Consider the following 20806-nt stretch of genomic DNA (forward strand, 5'->3'; position numbering starts at 1 on the left):
GGACGCTCGCCACCACAGCAAGTTCTTGAATCCCCTTCTCGTTGAGTGGCTCTAGCTTCATAGCAGCCACGAATGTCAATTCGCCTTTTCACACCTCTTTCTTCAGTTATATTGCCGATATGTGTTGGGGCTCCTTGGTTCCTCTCCGAGATATGGGAACCACACAGGGGTTATCGCCTCCCATCATACATAGGGAGTTCAAGAACGGCATCGGCACCAACTTCGTCGCGTGCATAAACTCCATTCCAAGAATCACTTGGAAGTCGTCCAGTGGCACATCCATCATGTTGGTGTTCCCGCTCCATGTCCCGATTTTGATGGGAACTCCCTTCGCTAACCCGGAGATTCGCCTGGCCTCCGAGTTCACCGCCTTCATTCGGCTTGGGCTCTTCTCCAAGATCAACCCAAGTCACTGTGCTTCTCGATCGACTATGAAGTTGTGGGTAGCGCCCGTGTCCACCATTGCACGGGTCGTTTGGCCATTTAGCTTGATGTCCACATACATCAGCTCACTACTTCCTGCTTTTTGTAATTTTGTCTTCATGTTCTCCCCCACTTGACCCCGCATAGCGTTCAACAAATACATTGCTCCCATTCGGGGTCCTTGCGACTCCTCGTCGTCACTGTTGGATTCAGAACTGCTCGAGCTAAGAGCAACAGCTTTGCCCTTGTCCGATCGGGGGGTGGATGGAAGCCGTCAAAGCATTGAGTGCCTATTTTTGTGGGCACTCCCTCACCATGTGCGGTCCTTCGCACAAGAAACATCCTCCAGGTTTTGAGGCCTTGCCTTTCGGGTTCAGCCCTTTGTGGGAACTCTTATTCTTTTGCTCGCCCCCGAGCTCCTTCCCTCGAGAATGTTTTGGAGGGCGATTTCCTTAAGATTGTTTCCTTTTTGCTGGGTCTTCAGAGGAAACAAAGTCGGTGAGCCTTTCTGCGACAGTAATTGCCCCGACCACATCGGTAACATTCCTTCGATTTAGCTCCTGTTGAGCCCATGGTTTCAAACCATCGAGGAAGCTGAACAACTTATCCTTCTTGGACATGTCCTGTATATCCAGCATTAGTGCAGAAAATTGTTTCATATAGTCTCGGATGGTGGTACTCTGGCGGAGTTGTCTTAACTTCCTTCTTGCGACGAACTCTATGTTCTCCGGTAGGAACTGAGTTCTCAACTCCCGCTTCAAGTCCTCCCATGTGCCGACCCGACACCGACCGTGTTGGATCTCCTCCCAACGGGTTCGCCACCAAAGTTTTGCATCTCCATTCAGATACAATGTTGCTATAGAAACTTTGGTATCTTCAGAATCGGGCCTCATAGCTCGGAAGTATTGTTCCATGTCGAACAGAAAGTTCTCGAGCTCTTTGGCATCTCTGGCCCATCCATATCCATGAGGCTCAGGTGCCCTCAAATTTTGTGGTGGTGCAACGCGGGTGTTGCTTCCTCCCGCATTTAGTGTTCTTGTGAGCATGGCCACCTTTGCAGTGAGTTCCGCCACAACATCCTATAAGTGTTGCACGAAGTCTTTGGTGTCATCCGACAACCGGTCGACTAGGGCCTCGACCTTGTCGATCCTGGACTCCGCTTCCTCTTGCAAGCTCTCTACCCCAACAAGCCTTTGTTGGCCATGGTAGAGTTCCTCCATGCTCGCTTCAACAATATCCTGGCGGGTTTCCGCTGTTGTGAGTCTCTCCTTGTGACTCTTTTTCCCAGTAAGCACTCCAGATTGCGCTTCCTCCGCTCGCGGAGAGTAGCCAACTTCTCGCTCATCATGTTCGCTGCCGCGCTCCTCTTGAGTGGCTCCAATAGCATGAGAGCGAGTGTGCACATGCAGCCCACCTGCGGCTGCTTGGGGCAAAGGTCCGGCTTGCCCCGTCTTGCTTGATTCGCCACAATGCTTTGCCATGGCGAAGTTGCGAAGTTTCTTCGCTGCTCGCTCGAAGTGCTTGCTCGCTCTGATACCATAATGTCACGGCCTTAGCTGGAATTGCCTAAGGCGTGAGGCACCCTTGCGGCCAAAGACGCAAACTTAGCTTGCGTTGCCTAAGTCGCGAGTCACCCTTGCGGCAAAGACGCGAACTTAGCTTGCGTTGCCTAAGTCGTGCTTCGCCCTTGCGATATTGCTCTGCAAGGATCAGCCCACTTGTAACCTCTCGCAGGATTCGAAGGACCTGTAAAAGAGAAAGTTGATTAGTTCGAAAGAACGAGCAACAGACAAGTCCCGAAGTCTCGCGAAAAGGGGAAGCTTTACAAGCAATTCAGTGAGCACCTTGCGTGCACAAGAGAAAAGAGGGAGAGGGGGAAAATAAGGGCTTTAGAAGGTTGAACGAACAGCTGCAAGCCCACAAACAGCCGCTCACTTGGTCCCGGGCGTGACAACAAGTTCCCGTAAAGGCCACGTGCAAACTTGCGAAAGAGAGTTCAATGCCCGGTATATAACCGAAGCCTCATCCAGCCCTGTGCCACTCGAGGGGTTCAAAGGAGCTGAGATGGCTAACGTTTTGGTGAGTGGAGGCGGATTTCAGAAATCAGCCCGGGGCACGTGAAAACAGAGCTGTTTTGGGGTTGTTTTGCTCGGTTCGGTGAGCGATCGCTTTGTAACGTTGCAGCTTGTTCGAACTTACATTTTTACAAGCAAAATGGCCCAAAACCAAGAGAAAGCATGCTGTCAAGCAGCTGTACATGTAGGTGTGAGCGACGAACGATTCGTTGAACGGAGTTGTTGCGAGGGCGCGACAACCGTTCGTGACAGAACGTTCGGACTTCCGACGAACTCTCGAACTCCCAACGTGATCTCGATTTTTACTCCGACACAACACCTGCTTTATGTCTTACTGCTATCCTAGTTAATCCTGCACACTTTTCTTAATATATAGATTAGATTAAACAAATTATAATTGACTTCATCATCAAAATCCGAGATTCAAAAATCTTTCCTTTTTTTATGATGATAATCAATTGATGACGGAGTTAACCTTAACTCTCCCTATCTATATGCCATACTTGAGAAACTACACTCTTGAATTCAAAGCCTTTGAATTCAAGTATCAAATTGATAAGTTAGATTCATTTAAACTTATCAACATGTACATCATGATTACTATCATGATATAACATTCTCAAAATGATATCAAGGCATGACATCCATTTTCAAATATGATATTTCAAATATAAAAGATGACAAAGATAACAATTCATTATTCTATGGTAAGATATCAATTGTAAAATAGCAAGTTAAGCTCTAGATATCTTATCATAATGAAGAAAATTTATCAAGTAAATATTTTAAGTATATATGATGAAATATATTGCATATATTTATCATCAATTTACTATATTTTGGAAAAAAAAAGAGAACGATTCAACAATGCAAGTGTGGTAAAAATTCATGCTACATTTCAATTTGTATACTAATCATATTTCAAGTATTCATGATATGGTATCATTCAAAAGTTCTCACATTAAAAGTTATAAATATTAAAGAGATATCTTCCATCAACTTCTTCCCTTTTTTTTCATCAAAACTTGGCATGAAGAAGGAAAGTAAGGAGGAAATCCATTAAGAACCAACTTTGTGAAATGATTTGAATCAAGTTAAAAACGATAAAAGAGTTTCATTAAATCATGCTTCAATTTTCATAAGGATCAAGATATTCATGTGAAATCAAATCAACTCCAATTGTTAGGATCAAGATATTCATGTGAAATCAACTCCTCACTCTTGCAAGTGTTCATCTCATACTAAAAATTTATCTTTTAAGGATCAATATATCTATTTATAAAATTCATCTTTTATGAGAAGACTAAGAAGCGTCATATGAAAAAGAAATTCATAAGTCAAATCCATTTCTCATTAAAAAAAAAATTCACAAGAGATAAACCCATGAGAGATGTATTTATTAATGAAATCTATGAAGTGATTAAGTATATCAAAAATCATTAAGTGATGGAGCAAGGGTATAAAGTAAACTTGATACCAAGGAAGATAAAAACAAAATACGTTCATGAAAGCTCCATTTATGAAATACAAAAAGATAGTCCGAAAAAGATATACATCAAATTCATGCATTTGGATAAATTAACATTCCTAACTCTCTTCTAATAAAATCATATTGTTTTTCACTTAAAGGTTTTGTAAGATATCAGCTAATTGATGTTTTGTATCAATAAACTCTAAGATTACATTATGATTATTGATATAATCTCATATAAAGTGATGCCTAATATCAATATGTTTAGTTCTAGAGTGTTGAATGAGATTTTTTATTAAACATATTGTACTTGTGTTATCACATTTTATGGGAATGTTTTTAAGATGAATCTTATAATCCTCTAAAGTGTTTTTCATCCATACAACTTGTGAACAACATGCACTAGCTGCAATATACTCAGCTTTGGTTGTAGATAGTGTAATCGAGTTTTGTTTCTTGGAAGACCAAGAAACAAGTGCGTGTCCTAAAAATTGACATATTCCGGATGTGCTTTTTATATTTAATCTACATCCAGCAAAATCCGCATCAGCATATGTAATTAGTTTAAAGTTCTTGGATTTTGGATACCATAATCCTATATTAGTGGTACCTTTAAGATAACTAAGAATTCTCTTAATTGCTTTATGATGAGATATCGTAGGATTAGATTGAAACTTAGCACAAAGACCTACACTAAACATAATATCCGGTCTAGTTGCGGTGAGGTATAGTAAACTTCCTATTATACTCCTATAAGCTTTTTAATCAAAGCTTTCTCCACTTTTATCAATGTCTAACTTAATGGAGGTATTTATAGGAGTATTGGTAGCCTTTGAGCTATCCATATTAAACCTTTTTAGTAAATCTAGAGTATATTTTATTTGACTAAGAAAAATACCACTATTTAGTTGTTTGATTTGTAAGCCTAAAAAGAAAGTTAATTCCCCCATCAAACTCATTTCAAATTCAAGACTCATACTTTTAGCAAATGATTCATAAAGAGATTCATTCGTGAAACTGAAAATAATATCATCAACATAAATTTAAATAATAAAAAAATTATTTTTAATTTTTTTTATAAATAATGTAGTATCGACATTGCCTTTAGAGAAATTATTATAAATTAGAAATGAGCTAAGTCTCTCATACCAAGCCTTTGGAGTTTGTTTCAATCCATAGAGAGCTTTAGTCAATTTAAACACATGATTAGGGAAATCATCATTTTCAAATCCGGGAGGTTGTTCAACATAAACTTCTTCAGAAATAAAGCCATTAAGAAAAGCACTTTTAATATCTATTTGAAATAATTTAAAATTATTACTACTAGCATGGGCAAGGAGCATCTTTATGGCTTCTAATCAAGCCATAGGAGCGAAGGTTTCTTCTTAATTGATGCCTTCTTCTTGGTTAAAACCTTTGGCTACTAATCTAACCTTGTTTCTAACCATGATACTAGATTCATTTTGCTTGTTTCTGAAAACCCATTTAGTACCAATAACTAAATGGTCATTTGGCCTTGGAACAAGCTTCCACACCTCATTTCTCTCAAATTGATTCAATTCTTATTACATGCGATGACCCATGAATCATCTTTTATGGCCTCATCAATGCATTTAGGTTCAATTTGAGAGAGAAAACCAACGTTGGCATAAAAAATTTTAAGAGAAGAACGAGTTTGAACCCCTTTCGATTTGTCTCCTATAATTAGCTCCTTAGGATGAACATCTATATACTTTCATTCATTCAATAAAGAAGGTTCAGAAGAAGATGTATCCGAGTTGCTAGATGGAGAAGAGGAATCATTTAAATTCAAGGTATCAAAATTAAGATTATCATCAAAATCATTTTTCTTAACTTCAAAAATTTTATTTAAAACAACATGAGTAGATTTTTCTATAATCAATGTTCTTTTGTTAAAGATACGAAATGCTTTAGAAACAAAAGAATAGCCAAGAAAAATTCCTTCATCGGATTTTGCATCAAATTTACCTAAGGCATCTTTTTCATTTAAAATAAAATATTTACATCCAAAAACTTTAAAGTATAAAACGTTAGGTTTTTTGTTGTTTCACAACTCATAAGGAGTCTTGGAAAGTAGTGGTCTTACTAGAACCCTATTCATAATATAACATGCCGTATTTACGGCTTCGACCCAAAAATATTTGAGTAGGCTATGTTCGTTTAATATGGTTCTAGTCATTTCTTGTAAGTTTCTATTGTTTCTTTCTACTACTCCATTTTATTGAGAATTTCTTGGAGTAGAGAAGTTATGGTTATATCCATTAGATTCATAAAATTCTTAGAAATCATGATTTTGAAATTCACCACCGTGATCACTTTGAATTGACAAAATCATAAAATCCTTTTTATTTTGAACAGTTTACAAAACTTAGAGAAATACCTAAAGCATTCACTTTTGTGTGCCAAAAAATAAGTCCATATGTATCTACTATAATCATCCACGATGACAAATGTGTATTTGCTACCTCCCAGGCTTGATGTAGTAATTGGTTCAAACAAGTCCATATGGATCAATTGCAAAGGACTAGAGATGCTTATTTGGTTCTTAGGTTTAAAGCTACCTTTTATTTGTTTTCCTAGTTGACATGCATCACACACATTATCTTTGACGAACTTAATATGAGGAATTCCTCTTACAAGTTCTTTAGATGAAATTTGAGAGATTAGTTTCATGCTAGCATGACCTAATCTTCTATACCAAAGTCAAGCATCATCATTCAAAACCGAAAATCACATTTCATTACAAAGATCATCAATCTCGATAGTGTATATATTATTTTATTTTAGGGTAATCATAGATGTATTTTTATGTGGTTTTTTAATAATACAAACATTAGATTCAAATTTAACGATATATCCTTTATCACATAATTAACTAATACTCAAAAGGTTATGCTTTAAACTACCAACTAACAATACATCTTCAATAAGAAGGTTGGATTTATTACCTATGGTTCCTTTGCCAATGATTTTACCCTTGTTGTTGTCTCCGAATGTGACACATCCTTCGTCTAGGCTAATGAGCTTAGAGAAATGAGATGGATCTCTGGTTATATGCCTTGAGCATCCACTATCAAGGTACCATCTCTTGCTCCTAGCTTGTGATAGTATATTTTTCTAAAAAAGAGATGATTTTTAGGTACCCATTTGACCTTGAGTGCCTAAAAAATCGATCGGCTTAACTTATCATTTTGCATGGAATTCTTTATGGTTCCTTTAGGAACCCAAATCAATTTGTGTAGACTACACCTCTTGAATGGACATTTGTATGCAACATATCCAAGTTTGCAACAAAAGTTACATTTGGTGTGAGGTGATACGTGCAAGGTAGGGCCTTTAATAAAGGTGGCTGGATTTTGGTGAGAGCTACTCACAAATCCGATTTCACCTTTTTTATGAACGTGACCCTTATTGGTAAGGATCATGTTCAAGGACTTGCTACCAACCTCAAATTTCTTCAAGATTTCTTTGAGTAGCAAGTTTTCCTTTTGAAGTATTTTTTGTTCATGGCATTTTGTGCAAGAAGCTAAGCTATTTTCATGCTCAATATTTACTCTATCAAAGTCGCTAATAAGAGAAGCATGTTCCTTTTTAAAAGAGTTATACTTTTTACTCAATATTCTACATTCATCAAACAATTCATGAAAAACACTTGATAGTTCATCAAATGATAAATTTGCATCAATTGAACTTGTTACCTCATCTCCAATGGCCATTAGTGTATAGTAAGCAACTTGCTTAGTGTTGGTTGGCTCCTCTTCTTCGGAAGCTCTTGAGTCATCCCATGTAGCTTTGAGAGCCTTCTTCTTTGGTTGCCTCATCTTTGCTCGGGGACATTCACTCTTAAAGTGTCCCGGCTTCTTGCATTCATAACATATCACTTGTTCTTTCTTATGTTCAAATTTATTTTTAGTATTATTTTTAAATTTATTTCTTTTTGTGAATCTTTTAAACTTCTTTATTAAGAGTGTCACGTCATCGTCAAAGTCCTCATCACTTGAGTTTTCTTTCAAGTGGTCTTCTTGTGTTCTCAGTGTCATATCCTTCTTATTCTTTGGAAGAGTGTCCTCAAGCTCTTCATGAGCTTTACATGTCATTTCATAGGTCATTAGTGACCCAATTAGTTCTTCGAGAGGAAAATTATTTAAATCTTTGGCCTCTTGAATGATCGTGACTTTAGGGTCCAAACTCTTTGAAAGAAATCTTAAAACTTTATTAACAAGTTCAAAATCCGAGAAACCTTTACCAAGTCCTTTTAGACCATTAACGACATCCGTAAATCGAGTGTATATGTCTCCAATGGTCTCACTCAGTTTCATCCGAAATAATTCATAAGTGTGCACTAAAAGATTAATTTTTGACTCCACTCTACTAGTACCTTCATGAGTCATTTCGAGTATGTGCCAAATATCAAAAGTCATTTAACAAATCGACACTCGATTAAACTCATTTTTATCTAATGCACAAAACGAGGCATTCATAGCCTTGGTATTTAAAGTAAAAGTCTTCTTCTCCAACTCATTCCAATAATTCATTAGAAGAGAAGACTTTTGAAAATCATTTTCGACAATGTTCCAAAGCTCAAAATCAATTAAAATTAAGAAGATCCTCATTCTAGTCTTCCAATATGTGTAATCCGTCCCATTAAACATGGGCGGATGTGTAATTGAATGACTCTCTTGATTGCTAGCAAATGTCATCTCTTTTGGGTTTAAAACCAAATAAGAGTGAACCTTACTCTGATACCAATTGTTAGGATCAAAAGCAGCACTAAGAGTGGGGGTGAATTAGTACAGCGGAAAACTTTTCGAATTTGAAAGACTTTGTTTCAAATTAAAATCGATTCTGACGAAAATGGTTTTGATTCAATCCGTTTCGGAGAGAATTTGAACTTGAAAGCTTTTCATAAAAGTGTAAGAGAAGATTAAGGAGATTTACAATAATGTAAATTACACAAATAAAAAGTATCGATTTCGTAAAATCTTCATACGATTAAAATCGATATCGGAAGGTGTTTACTTGAAAAGCGTATGTGAGATGTAGGCATAGTAAAAACACAGTAAGGAGGAGAGATAGTTTGCTATAAAAGTAAATTGCTCAAAGTAAATGCAAATTGAGTTTTAGAGTGGTTCGGTCAATGTGGCCTACATCCACTTTCGGATTCCTCCTCTGACGAGGTCATCGGCATCTACTAAAGGCCTTCCTTCAATAGGTGAAGACCAACCACCTTTTACAGCGCTTTCTCCTTTTCACGAGTTTAGGAGAGAACCCTTACAATTCTCACACCTCTCTTGAATGATCTCAAAACTTAGAAAGGGAGGAGGAGGACTCTAGCACTTGTTTACAACATTTTTTCACTCCAACAACTCAAGATTATCTTAATACTTTCATGCCCTTTCATGCAAAAGGGTGGGGTTTTTATAGGCTCTAATGGCTTCAAAAATGGAGCCAAAAGGTGTCTAATGCTGGTTTTTTGGGGTCCTGACAGTACCACCGTCATTATTGGGCGGTACCACCACCTGACACCTGACACTAGGCGGTATCATCACTGGTAGCAATAGCTGCTGGTGGTACCACTTCCCAGTCTAGGCGGTACCACCGTCCAGACCACCTGGGAGACTGGGTCTTCTAGATAGTGCCACCGCCGGCCATGTTTTCAAGGGCTGATTGGGCTATTCAATCTGGCCCAAATCAGCCCTATTAAGGGCCCAATTGGCCCCTAATTAAGTTAGTGAGATTACCTCCTAATCTTAACTTAATTTATGCTCTAACTACGATAATTAAGACATGATCACAACACTTCTTGTTCTGGTGTGTTAATTGCTCTTCTAACGAGCTTCCGATATTCTTCCGGTGAACATCCGACAAACTCTCGGCAATGCTTCGGCAGACTCCCGGCAAGCTCTTGGACTTTACGATGATCTTCTTGGCAAGTTTTGACGAGCTTCTTTGGTAAGCTCCTGTACTTCTCGGTTGGTTCCGGTAGAACTTCCGATGAACTCTCGAACTCCCAACGTGATCTCGATCTTGACTTCGGCACAACACCTGCTTTATGTCTTACTATTATCGTAGTTAATCCTGCATACTTTGCTCAAGATATAGATTAGATCAAACAAATTATAATTGACTTCATCATCAAAATTCGAGATTCAACAACTCGACCATAGAGGCAGAGTATATTGTCGTGATAGAGGCAACAAAGGAGGGAGTCTGAATAAAGAAGTTCATCATAGATCTAAAAGTCGTACTAGGTAGCAAGGAGTTGATTCCCTTATATTATGACAACAACAAGATAATTGCTCAAATGAAAGAACCTTGGTCTCATCAGAAGTCAAAGCACATTCTGAGAAGGTTCCACCTGATCAGAGAGAGTCACCCGAGGAGATGTGGCATTGGAAAGAGTTTCATCCGAAGATAACATTATAGATACACTGACAAAGCCATTGTCTCAAATTATCTTTGAGTGTTACAAGGGTCTAATGGGGATCAAACACATAAGTGATTGACTTTAGGTCAAATGAGAGATTACTAGTCATAGATGCCCTACAAGCTAATCACGTGAGTGATGGCACGTGTGATATGATACAGTCATTTTGCTTATTATTTTTATGATATTTTTTCACTTTATATTTCTTGCTGTATAAATATATTATGATGTCCATGAATCTGTGTAATGAGAATCAGATCGTGATAAGATCACGATAATGAGACTGATTCATCTTTAAACATAAACCCTAAATAATCTTGGTCATAGGTTACTTGAGAAAAACATTGATATAACCAAACAGACTGATGTGTTGTATACACATCCATATAATGGAAGCGATTGGTCTCATAGCTACTCGTGTGGGGATACTAGGGCTATAATGTATGTGCTCATTAAAGAATGAGTTCACTCATTGATCCACTCATGGAATGCTAGATAGTTTATGATACCTCATTGTCGGATAATAATTTCATCATCCTAGTGGTGTACCTGGTCCTCAGACTTGAGACACTAAGGAAGTCGTGTATAAGTACTCTACTATTTGATATTAGACTTATAGGTTTAGAAGTTTTAAATCTAACAAAGTCGATCATGGGAGTGATAGCTAACCTTATGAGGGCTATTGAGTATTGTTAGAGGATTGTCCGCTCTCGATATCATGAGAGAAATATCATATATATTTTTGCTTAGATAAATCCTTAGCCAAAGTCATTCAGATTGAGAGAGAAAGAGTTCTCTAGGAGAATTCGATTAGAGCAAGACTTGGAAGAAACCGTATGGGTCTGACAGCACCATTCCCGATATACGGTCTCTAGGATATTAAATGGATGAGATACTATAAGTGCTTGGTAACTAAGGACAGATAGATCCAAAGGATTAGATTCCCTATATCGTATGGAGACTACAACATAGTGGCATAGTACGTCTGTAGTCGATGAGTCGAGTGAATTATTATGGAGATGATAATTCACTCAGTTAGAAAAAGTTCTGACATGTATGACTTATAGCCAGCTCAATATTGGGCCTAGAAGGTCACACACATATAGTAGGTGTTGCGACGAGTAGAGGTTCGGATATGAGACATCTGTAAGAGCCCCTATCTTATTGGGCATTTATTAAGTCCCTGAATTATTAGATCATATAGATGAGATCTAATAAGAGTCAATAAGAGATTATTGGATATAGATCGACTAATCTAAGAGGCTTGGATAATTGGATAGAGATCCAATACCCAATAGGACAGAATTCATTATGGTTAAGTTGACATGATACCTCTATAAATAGAAGGGAACTAAAAACTCATAAGCTAGAGGCTTCTTAGTTATCACCTCCTATTCTTCTCTCCCCTTCTTATCTTCAGCTAATAGGTGTGGAGATTTGGGCTGCGATTTGAGGAGCATCTTCGTAGCCCTTGCCGTGTAGATCACCATTAGAGAGGAGGTCATTTGAACTCCTTCATCGAATCCCACAGATTTGTAGGAATTTAGGGATATACGATCTCCCTATGTAACACAACTATCTTACACATGATTTTTTTGGTTTCGCGAGTCTTTGCGCACCAATTTTAATATGACGACGAACACCTTTTTATGAAATCTAATATTTTTGTTTTCTATTCTTCTGATGCGCATGTGATATCACTCCTAGATTTTCCTATAGGGCCTAGCCTATAACCCTTTGGTTTCTTCCTATTTATAAAGGCCCCCTATCAACTTAACCCTAATAGATCATGCCCTATTGGGTATTGGATCTTTATCTAATTACTCAAACCTCTTAGATTCTTCTTAGATTAGTAGATCTCTACCCAATAATCTCTCATTGGCTCTTATTGGATCTCATCCAAAAGATTTAATAATTCATGGGCTTATTGGATATCCAATAAGATAAGGGCTCTAGCGGATATTTCATATCCGAATCTCTACTCGTCGCAACACCTACCATATGTGTATGACTTTCTAGACTCAATATCGAGTTGACTATGAGTCATACTTGTCAGAACTTCTCCTTACTTGATTATTATCTCCATAATAATTCACTCAACTCAGTGACTATGGATGTACTAGGTCAGTATGCCATAGTCCCCAGACGATACAAAGGAATCCAATCCATTGGACCTATTTGTCCTTAGTTATTATATATCTATAGTCCATTATCTATCTAATATCCCATAGATTATATGCTATGCATGGTGTTATCAAGCTCATACAGTTTCTACTTGAATCTCGCTCTAATTAGATTCTCCCGGAAAACTCTTTATCTCTTAATCCGAATGACCCTGGTTAGGGATTTGCTTGAGTGAGAATACATGAGATATTCCTCTTATGACACCGAGAGTGGATGATCTTCTATTGATACTCAATAGTCCTCGTAAGATTAGCTACCACTCACAATGACCAGTTGTGTTAGATCTGAAACTTCCAAGTCTATAAGTTTGGTATCAAAGAGTGGAGTACTCATACAAAACATCCTTAGTGTCTCAAGTCTAAGGACCATATATACTACTGGAATGATAGAATCGTTGTTTGACAATAAAGTATCATCAATCATCCAGCATTCCGTGAGAATATCAAAAAAACTCATTATCCAATGAGCACCTACGCGGTATCTCTAGTATCCCCACACAAGTAACTATGAGACTAGCCGCCTTCATCATATGGAGGGTATACAACATACTAGTCTATTCGGTCATTTCGATGATTCTTTCGAGTGATTTATGACCGAGATTATTTATGGTCTGTGTTTAAAAGCGAATCGGTCTCATTATCGTGATCTCTTCACGATTCGATTCTTATTATACAGATCCATGGGCAACATAATATATGCAATAGATAATATAAAGTGAGAAAAATATCAAATAAATAATAAACAAAAAAAGACATGTCATCACTCATGTGATTAACTTGCACGGTACGTATAACTAGTATATACTTTATACATCTCCGATCGGGATGAATAATTCCTTAGTTCTACTATATCATTTAACTATGGTCGAAGTCTACCCGTAGTCCCAATTCATATACAAGGTACCTCTAAGAGTTTGGGCTAACTCATAGCTTACTCGCATATGCATGAGTCCCATCTCAAATAACAAACCTTAAAGATCGAGACCAATGAGGCAACTTGGTTGACTCGAGGGGTTTAGTGGTTAGTTCTTAAGACTGATGCCCCTCCATCAACAGTGACTTGTTGCCTTCGTATATCTAATACGATCGAATCTAATTATGAAATATCCTCCATCTGCTGACATGGCCCAATTCACTCGAGAAACTTTACTCACCTGCAACAAGTTAAACTTGTAGTAAAGATATCCATCATTCATGACATGATTAAATTTATCCAATGAAATAATTAAATTATCCACTGTCTAGAATGTCATAACACTCTTAACACATATTCGGACCCTATGTTAGTTCAACATGTCAACCGAGTATCTTAAATGATTGGCACGATGCATGATAGCATTAATTGCAATGCCCGATAGTTCCATCAACTCTTTTTGTCTAAATAACGTCCAATAACCTCACATAAATATCGTATAGAAGACCTCATGTATGTTGCTTTACACATGAGACATTTTATATGACTAGGAACTCTCCGAACACTTCGAATTAAGGTTGATTCTGAACCCTCAGCAACTTAGACAATCCGAATATGCAAAACATGAAAAATCAGGAAAGAATCAGAATCCCTTAATGCAATTTTGCAAGACTGACTATCAAATCAGACAATTTCCTAGCACCATGATAAGAACTAAAGTTGATTCTGAACCAATCAGAATCTGCAATAACAATCAGGAAATAGATGATATAAAACTGCAAAACAGAAGATTGAGAGTAACATTACAAACAAAACATGGAAATAGAAGTTTTCTTTGGGGGAGGAGAACAGGATGCATTCCATGCTCTGACAGAACAAAAGGACAGATCGGTGCCACTACAAGCCCACAACATTTTGGTGCGCCATCTTTCATCTTACCAAGAACTAAACAAGAAGCACCTGCACCAAGCAGTAAACAAGAAGCCATATTTCATCTTACCACGAACTAAATAAGGAGCACATAACAATTTATTTTTTACTAAAAAAAAAGGTACCAAGATAGAGACATCCAACCACAATGCAAATTGACATAAGCACTAGAAAATTGAATTAAAAATAGATAATAAAAGATTAAATACAAAATCAATTATGACTATCAAGATTTCCAGAATTTTTTTTTTCAGGAATTAAAAGTCAATCCTAATTGTAGCATTAGCATACAAAGAACTGCAAGCTAGTGCGAGAGATGCCAACTTACCCTTGTTGCATAAGAAAAGGGGGCAACAAGGGCTGAGAAGAAAATTGAGCAAAAAATCAATTTACACTGGTCCAAAGATGACATTGATCCAATTTGTGGTGACACTCTGTTAATCTTTAGACTATGTAACAAACAAATGGTGCAATCAACTATTATGTGAAGCTACCAGATCTTCCTACACCTGTCTCTTATGTCAAGAATCATAAAGCTAAACCGATGCTCTTATTGCTCGGTGGCCTTTGCATGTTCATAAACCAGCAACAACGGAAACCTTGTCTCTTTCCAAATTTATTGGTGACTCTTGACAGTTAAAAAGAATCTGATGTCTGCTGTACATTGCTGACACAATGCCTGAAATCCAATGTGGAAAATTTATGCAAGTTTGAGGCAAGCAAGATTGTTATTCAGTCCATGCTTCGCTTATCATCCTGCACACCTCACAGCTGACGTTACGGATTAACGTTGCATGCATCCATAAACCTCTCTCCTTTTGTCAGGTACCTTTTCCAGTATTTCTTGTACTTTGGAATGCCCAGATCGAGCCAAGGCTTCATGTTGCCATCATAGTGCAATACGGCAGCTCTTTTTAGAGTGTCATCGAGGACTCTATAGTCATAACCAAGTCCTTGCTGAACCAGGGTATCATCTAGAGCATATATCTGACCGTGTAAAATAAGCAAACTTGCTGGAAGCGTTGCAGCTCTCCATGACGCTTCATTTTCATGTTGCAACTGTCACCCACAGTTGGAAAAACAAAAGAGAATTAGATTGCAATAAATAGTGTGAATAATATATCATCATCTGAAAGTTCTAGTAAAAGTGGAAACAGATCAGCTTTGGTGCACAAAGAACTTTACACTCTACAGTAAGTTATGAAACATTAGAAATTTTGTAAATCAACATCCTGATCCGTTGCAATTACCTGATGGAGAAATCTTTGATAAGATCCAGTGATATTGTGTTCTCTCCATTTATCCAAATCAATAATGTTTAATCCAGACATCCAAGCACAAGAATCAACATCATAACCGCTGGTGCTCAAATATGATTTTAATTGACCCAATTTGACCCCACAAAATTCTGTAGCACCAATTACTTTTCCTTCCAAGTCAAGATTCCACAAGAATGATATATCCTTTTGGACAACTACATCATCATCAAGAACGATTACCTTCTTTAAATTCTTGAAGATATCAGAAAGAAGAAAGTGGGAGTGACCAAATACTGAGATGTATTTAGTTTTCATCTGCAAAGGGGATGGTTGAGCAATAGAATGAGTGGAGACCCGAAACTCCTCAGACGTTGACAACTCTTCCAAATCAAAGTCAGCAAAATGATTAATATCAAGCTCATCAAAGTTCAAAACATAAATGGTCGCCTTTTTGTAAGAATTTCTGGAGAACCAGTGTTTCATAGAGTAAAAATTTTGTTTATCAGTGAGCACATGGAAAGCCATGTTGTCAGATTCCTGTAAAACAAGGAAGATGTAAATGACACAATTGGGAACAAAATCTTCCAATGTCAAATGAAAAGGCATCAAGATCAGAATGCCATACCTTAGAGTTCACTACAGTAGAGTTGATAGTTACTGATACTGCAAGTATATTTCTAGAAAGGATTATATAGTGTTGAAAATTTGGGTTGTCAATTTTGTTAGCAAATGAATGTTTGATATCTGCTGATGGAGACTTGAAATATTCTACTGTCAGTCTCATTGAAAGGCAATGGAAACCTTTGGACATGGTCTGGACACCAAGTTGATAGAGAAATGCACTTTGCTTCATATGAAAATGAGCTTCATCTTCTGTTAGATCAAGTATCTGTCTAAGTTTCCTGTCAACGTTACTGCACTGTACAGAGCATGATTTGGCTTTTGCAATAGCCTCACCCATCCTTTGTACCTTCTTCTCTATGCTGAAAGGGAAAAGTCTCAGTAGTTAAAACCATGTCACAGTGAAGAAGAAAAGAGAGAAAAGCAATGGAACATTCTTATGGGTTTCCCAAGGACTAGAACTAAGAAAACATCTCAAATTATTGGGTATCTACAATTCAATTCCTAGATTGTCAGTTAGTGAGTTCCAACATTTGGCTTCTCTCAACTAAGAATTAAAAGTTGAAGCAGTTATAATCAACACTAGTGCAATCAAAGGAGATATAAAACCTAGTGGCCAAACTAGGACTAATCTTGGCATCACAAAGCATGTTTTGCTTCCACAACCTGAATCGACACCCATTTAACACTATTAAGTAGCAAAATCTGAAGTTACAATAGTAGCATGATCTAAATATTTGTAGAAAATGACCTTAAAATATTTGAGCATCTGGTAAACATTTTTTAACAAATCCTGAACTTCTGATAATACTCTCTTCTAATCTAATTCTTATAATTCTTTAGTTTCTAGTTTCCCTAACAAGATCATTCTAGATGCATCTGCAACCATAAGTTTTCATCATGGTATATCACAAAAATTCAAAGCTTTATCACAATGTTTTATATATTGGTCCAATAGCAACTTCCGTAAGCTATGGACTGGTATGGTACCAGTATACTAGGCAGTATACCAACCCATACCATTCAGTATCAATGAATAAAATAGTGAAAATAGTAAAAGATGAACCATATGAACTTTGATCTATGAGTTCCACTATCACAGGTCAGTATGTATCGATCAGACCCATATTTAAAACATCACTCTACGTAACAGTCATTTTTATCCTTCTCTTAAGTTGCAGAAGGCTTTCAATATAGCAAAAGGTTTAAGTTGTCTGTCAATTTGATCAAGTCACTCATTAGTTTCTTGTTTATTTTAAACAATCGATTGCGAAAATGAAGGATGTCTTGCTGTTGTTTTCAATCTCATTTGTGACAGTCAAGTTGCTCATACTCAAGATTCAAGAGTGCTACTATGTACTGAGACGATCAGAACTGAGGTGTCCACAGCGATACTACTTAGGTAATGACAGCGGATTTATGAAGACCACAATTAACAGCAAATGTTTTTTATTGATTTAAAAGTTAACTTAAGTTCAGATTAATACAATATTTTTTTATGTATAATAGCAGAGACCAGAGTAACAAATAACACAAAGTAGGCACAATATTGTAGGAAGAACAGATAAAAAATGGATAAGCCAAGAAAAAAAAGGGAGAGCATACATCAGGCTTTCAGACAAAAAAACACCCTGTTTCTCAAAAAATCAGCAGAATATTCAAAGTTCATCAAAGAATGGCATTTTGAAAGCAGCAAAGAACACAAACTACATTTTGAAAGCATAAATGGTAATGACTCAAGAAACTGAGAAAAGGATACCAAAATTATCTTTCAAACAATCTAAATTTTATAAGTGAAATAAGATAAAATTCATAAGAAATTAGTCCAAGGGACACTGATGAGATTGTCTCAGTTGAACGAAATGATTGCTTAAATACTAATTATGAGTTACATCAGATACTCTTCATGTTTTTCAAGTTGAAGAAACTATGATGCTTTTCATGTTTTTTTAGTTGAAACTATCCCTTCAAGAACCTAACCATAAAGTCTCCTGATCTGTGCCTATCATGGTGTTAAAATTAGCATCAATTGTTGCTACAAACAGGATTTCGGTGCTCTAATTCAGTTATGATAAAAACACAAGTAGAAGAAGACCAAAATATCTAAGAAAAATATTAAATTAATAGATGGTTAAATGAATAGAATTCTAAAAGAATGAAGACAGCAAGCCACAAATCGATGAAATACAGGAACATAATTCTAGAAGAATAGACATCAAAACCATAAAGCAGAGAATATTTTGTTAAAAATCACCAAGATACTGTGATGATTCATTACTAGTAAAAAGGCCCTATCTATAAAAAACACGACCACAAAATGGTAGAATTCTGGTGCAAATCCATACACCTACACTAAGATTTCAATAGACTTAACAAAGAAGAGGATGCCTAGCCAACTTAGAATTCCAAAATTGGAAATAAAAAAGCAATGAACTTCTGAATAGATGTGACCTATGATTTCTGGTTTTTACAGAATAAAATTATGAAATAAAGATTGATCAATCTGTACATTACTCCATAAGAAACAAAATCTAATACTGCTTAACCTAAAATCTTAAATGACGAACAACGTATCAAAATTTCTAAAAAGCAAGAAACTATGTTATGATCATAAAGACTCCAAGATCAATTGATTCACTCATGACATGAGATGTGAGAGGCATAGAATTAAGTTCCACTCAAAAAGATTACCTAGAGATGCATCCTAATCACTCGTCTGCATGTCCCATTGTCAAAAAACTAAGAGAAAAAGTTAAAGATATATCTAACACAATATATATAACACGGTTCATCCCAAAGAAACTTCAACACACTTTTACCCAACTAACAAAATGATTCCCTCATTAGTTGGACTATTTTTGTGGGATATATACAGGATGTAGTTTTTCCTTATTCCTTATACATATAAATTGCACTACTTTTACAGAGAAACTATACACCCAACAATTGTACATTGCAAAAGGACCAAGAGAACATTGCATGCACCATCATAGTAAGTAAAATAAACATTTTTAATCAAATAAGACCAGGTTAAAGTTGTCCAGTCAATCCAACAAGAACAAGTCAAAGTTCCCGACTTCTTGAGGTTGTACCTTTATAACATCTCTGTATGATAGGCATATAAATCGATTCATACTATATATGGATATATATTGGGCCAAAACTTGAATATTTGGACATTTAGTGCAGACAGTAAAAATTAAAGACTATTTATGTATCACAAAGGATAAAGTGAATTTAATTAATAAAGATGAGGTTCTAGAAATTGTGCTTACAGTGGTGGAAGCTCAGGATCAGAAATTGCTTCACTAAGCATGCGTTCATGATTTTGAATGTTCAGCTTCAGTTCACGTGTCAGGTTTTCCTGTCCCTTAAGTTTTGCAATGCTTGGATAGTAAGATCTTGCCACAAACAGCTGATCCTTGAGTCTCTTCACAATAGAATCTTTCATTACTTCTCTATGTTCCCTGGACCAGAGACAATAACTTCCAAATTCAAGTTCACAAGATCTCTCAATCTCATGAACATTTGAGCCCATGGCATAGCTGTGCTTTCCAACTCCCTCACTGGACTGCAATAATACAATAATTAGGCACTCAATAAATATTCCAAATGATAAATACAAGGCACAAAGACTAAATGCTGTCCACATACATGTAGAGGTATTAAACAAGGTCAACTTAAACAAATACATGTCAAAGAAACTCAAGGAAATTTGGTAGTTCTTTTTAAAATATAACTACATCAATACAAAACTCTGCTACAACTTGCTGATAACCAGCCGGTTAGATTGGCCGCAACAATCTTTAATTAAAGATTGATTTAGGTATCTAGCCAACAAGATATGCTTACTTTATTACTCAGAGATGAAGATTTTTTTGCAGCACCATTATTTTCTGCAAGTGGACCTGCACAGGATTTTAAAAAGTCAGAACTATCTTCTTTGGTTAGGAAATAGGAAGAATAAGAGAAGAAAGATATACACATCTTTGGGTGTAAGAAGAACACACCTAAAATTATCCTGGATACATACCTTTCAAATTGGATGTCTTATCCTTTGGTACAGCCAGAGAAGTAGCATTCTCTGGTTTTATAGGAGATGGTGAAATAACAGCATTGTTTACCCTCTTGTACAAATCCTCATCAGAAGGCACACTCTCAGTACCCTGACAAAGAAATGAAGATTTTCTTTGTTAGAAAATCTGTAAATCCTAGCTAACCAAATAATAAACAGGCATAAGTTTCACATAACTTCTGAAATTAAACCTTTTCCAGCTACAGATCCATCATGAAGATTCCAAAGTTCAATATCCAAATTTGCAGGTGCCACGAAGATTGACCGTGGGTCACTCTAGAACAATAATTATTCAAAAAAGCTCAAATTGCTGATAAGAAATTTTAAAACTATTAATCTAATAAAGAGAATCTTTTTTTTCATTCCATAACTCTCCCACCAATATTTCAAGTTTGGGTCCAAGGCTCA

The 20806-nt window shown here is 36.6% G+C and overlaps 1 protein-coding gene across 1 annotated transcript in view; it reads right to left on the minus strand.

Annotated features, from left to right (window-relative positions):
* Positions 1-14604: 14604 nt before the first annotated feature.
* The window catches only part of LOC135626447 (probable galacturonosyltransferase 7), an 8757-nt gene continuing 2555 nt past the window's right edge, over positions 14605-20806 (minus strand). The window contains exons 5-10 of the mRNA XM_065131745.1: positions 20357-20489; positions 20176-20231; positions 19599-19894; positions 16328-16685; positions 15694-16239; positions 14605-15502 (exon numbers count right to left, since the gene is read on the minus strand). Coding sequence (XP_064987817.1) covers positions 15221-15502; positions 15694-16239; positions 16328-16685; positions 19599-19894; positions 20176-20231; positions 20357-20489 — 1671 coding nt within the window. The 3' untranslated portion in view covers positions 14605-15220. The remainder of the gene's footprint in view (positions 15503-15693; positions 16240-16327; positions 16686-19598; positions 19895-20175; positions 20232-20356; positions 20490-20806) is intronic.

The sequence above is a fragment of the Musa acuminata genome, chromosome BXJ2-11 (assembly GCF_036884655.1).
Source record: "Musa acuminata AAA Group cultivar baxijiao chromosome BXJ2-11, Cavendish_Baxijiao_AAA, whole genome shotgun sequence".
Classification (NCBI taxonomy): domain Eukaryota; kingdom Viridiplantae; phylum Streptophyta; class Magnoliopsida; order Zingiberales; family Musaceae; genus Musa; species Musa acuminata.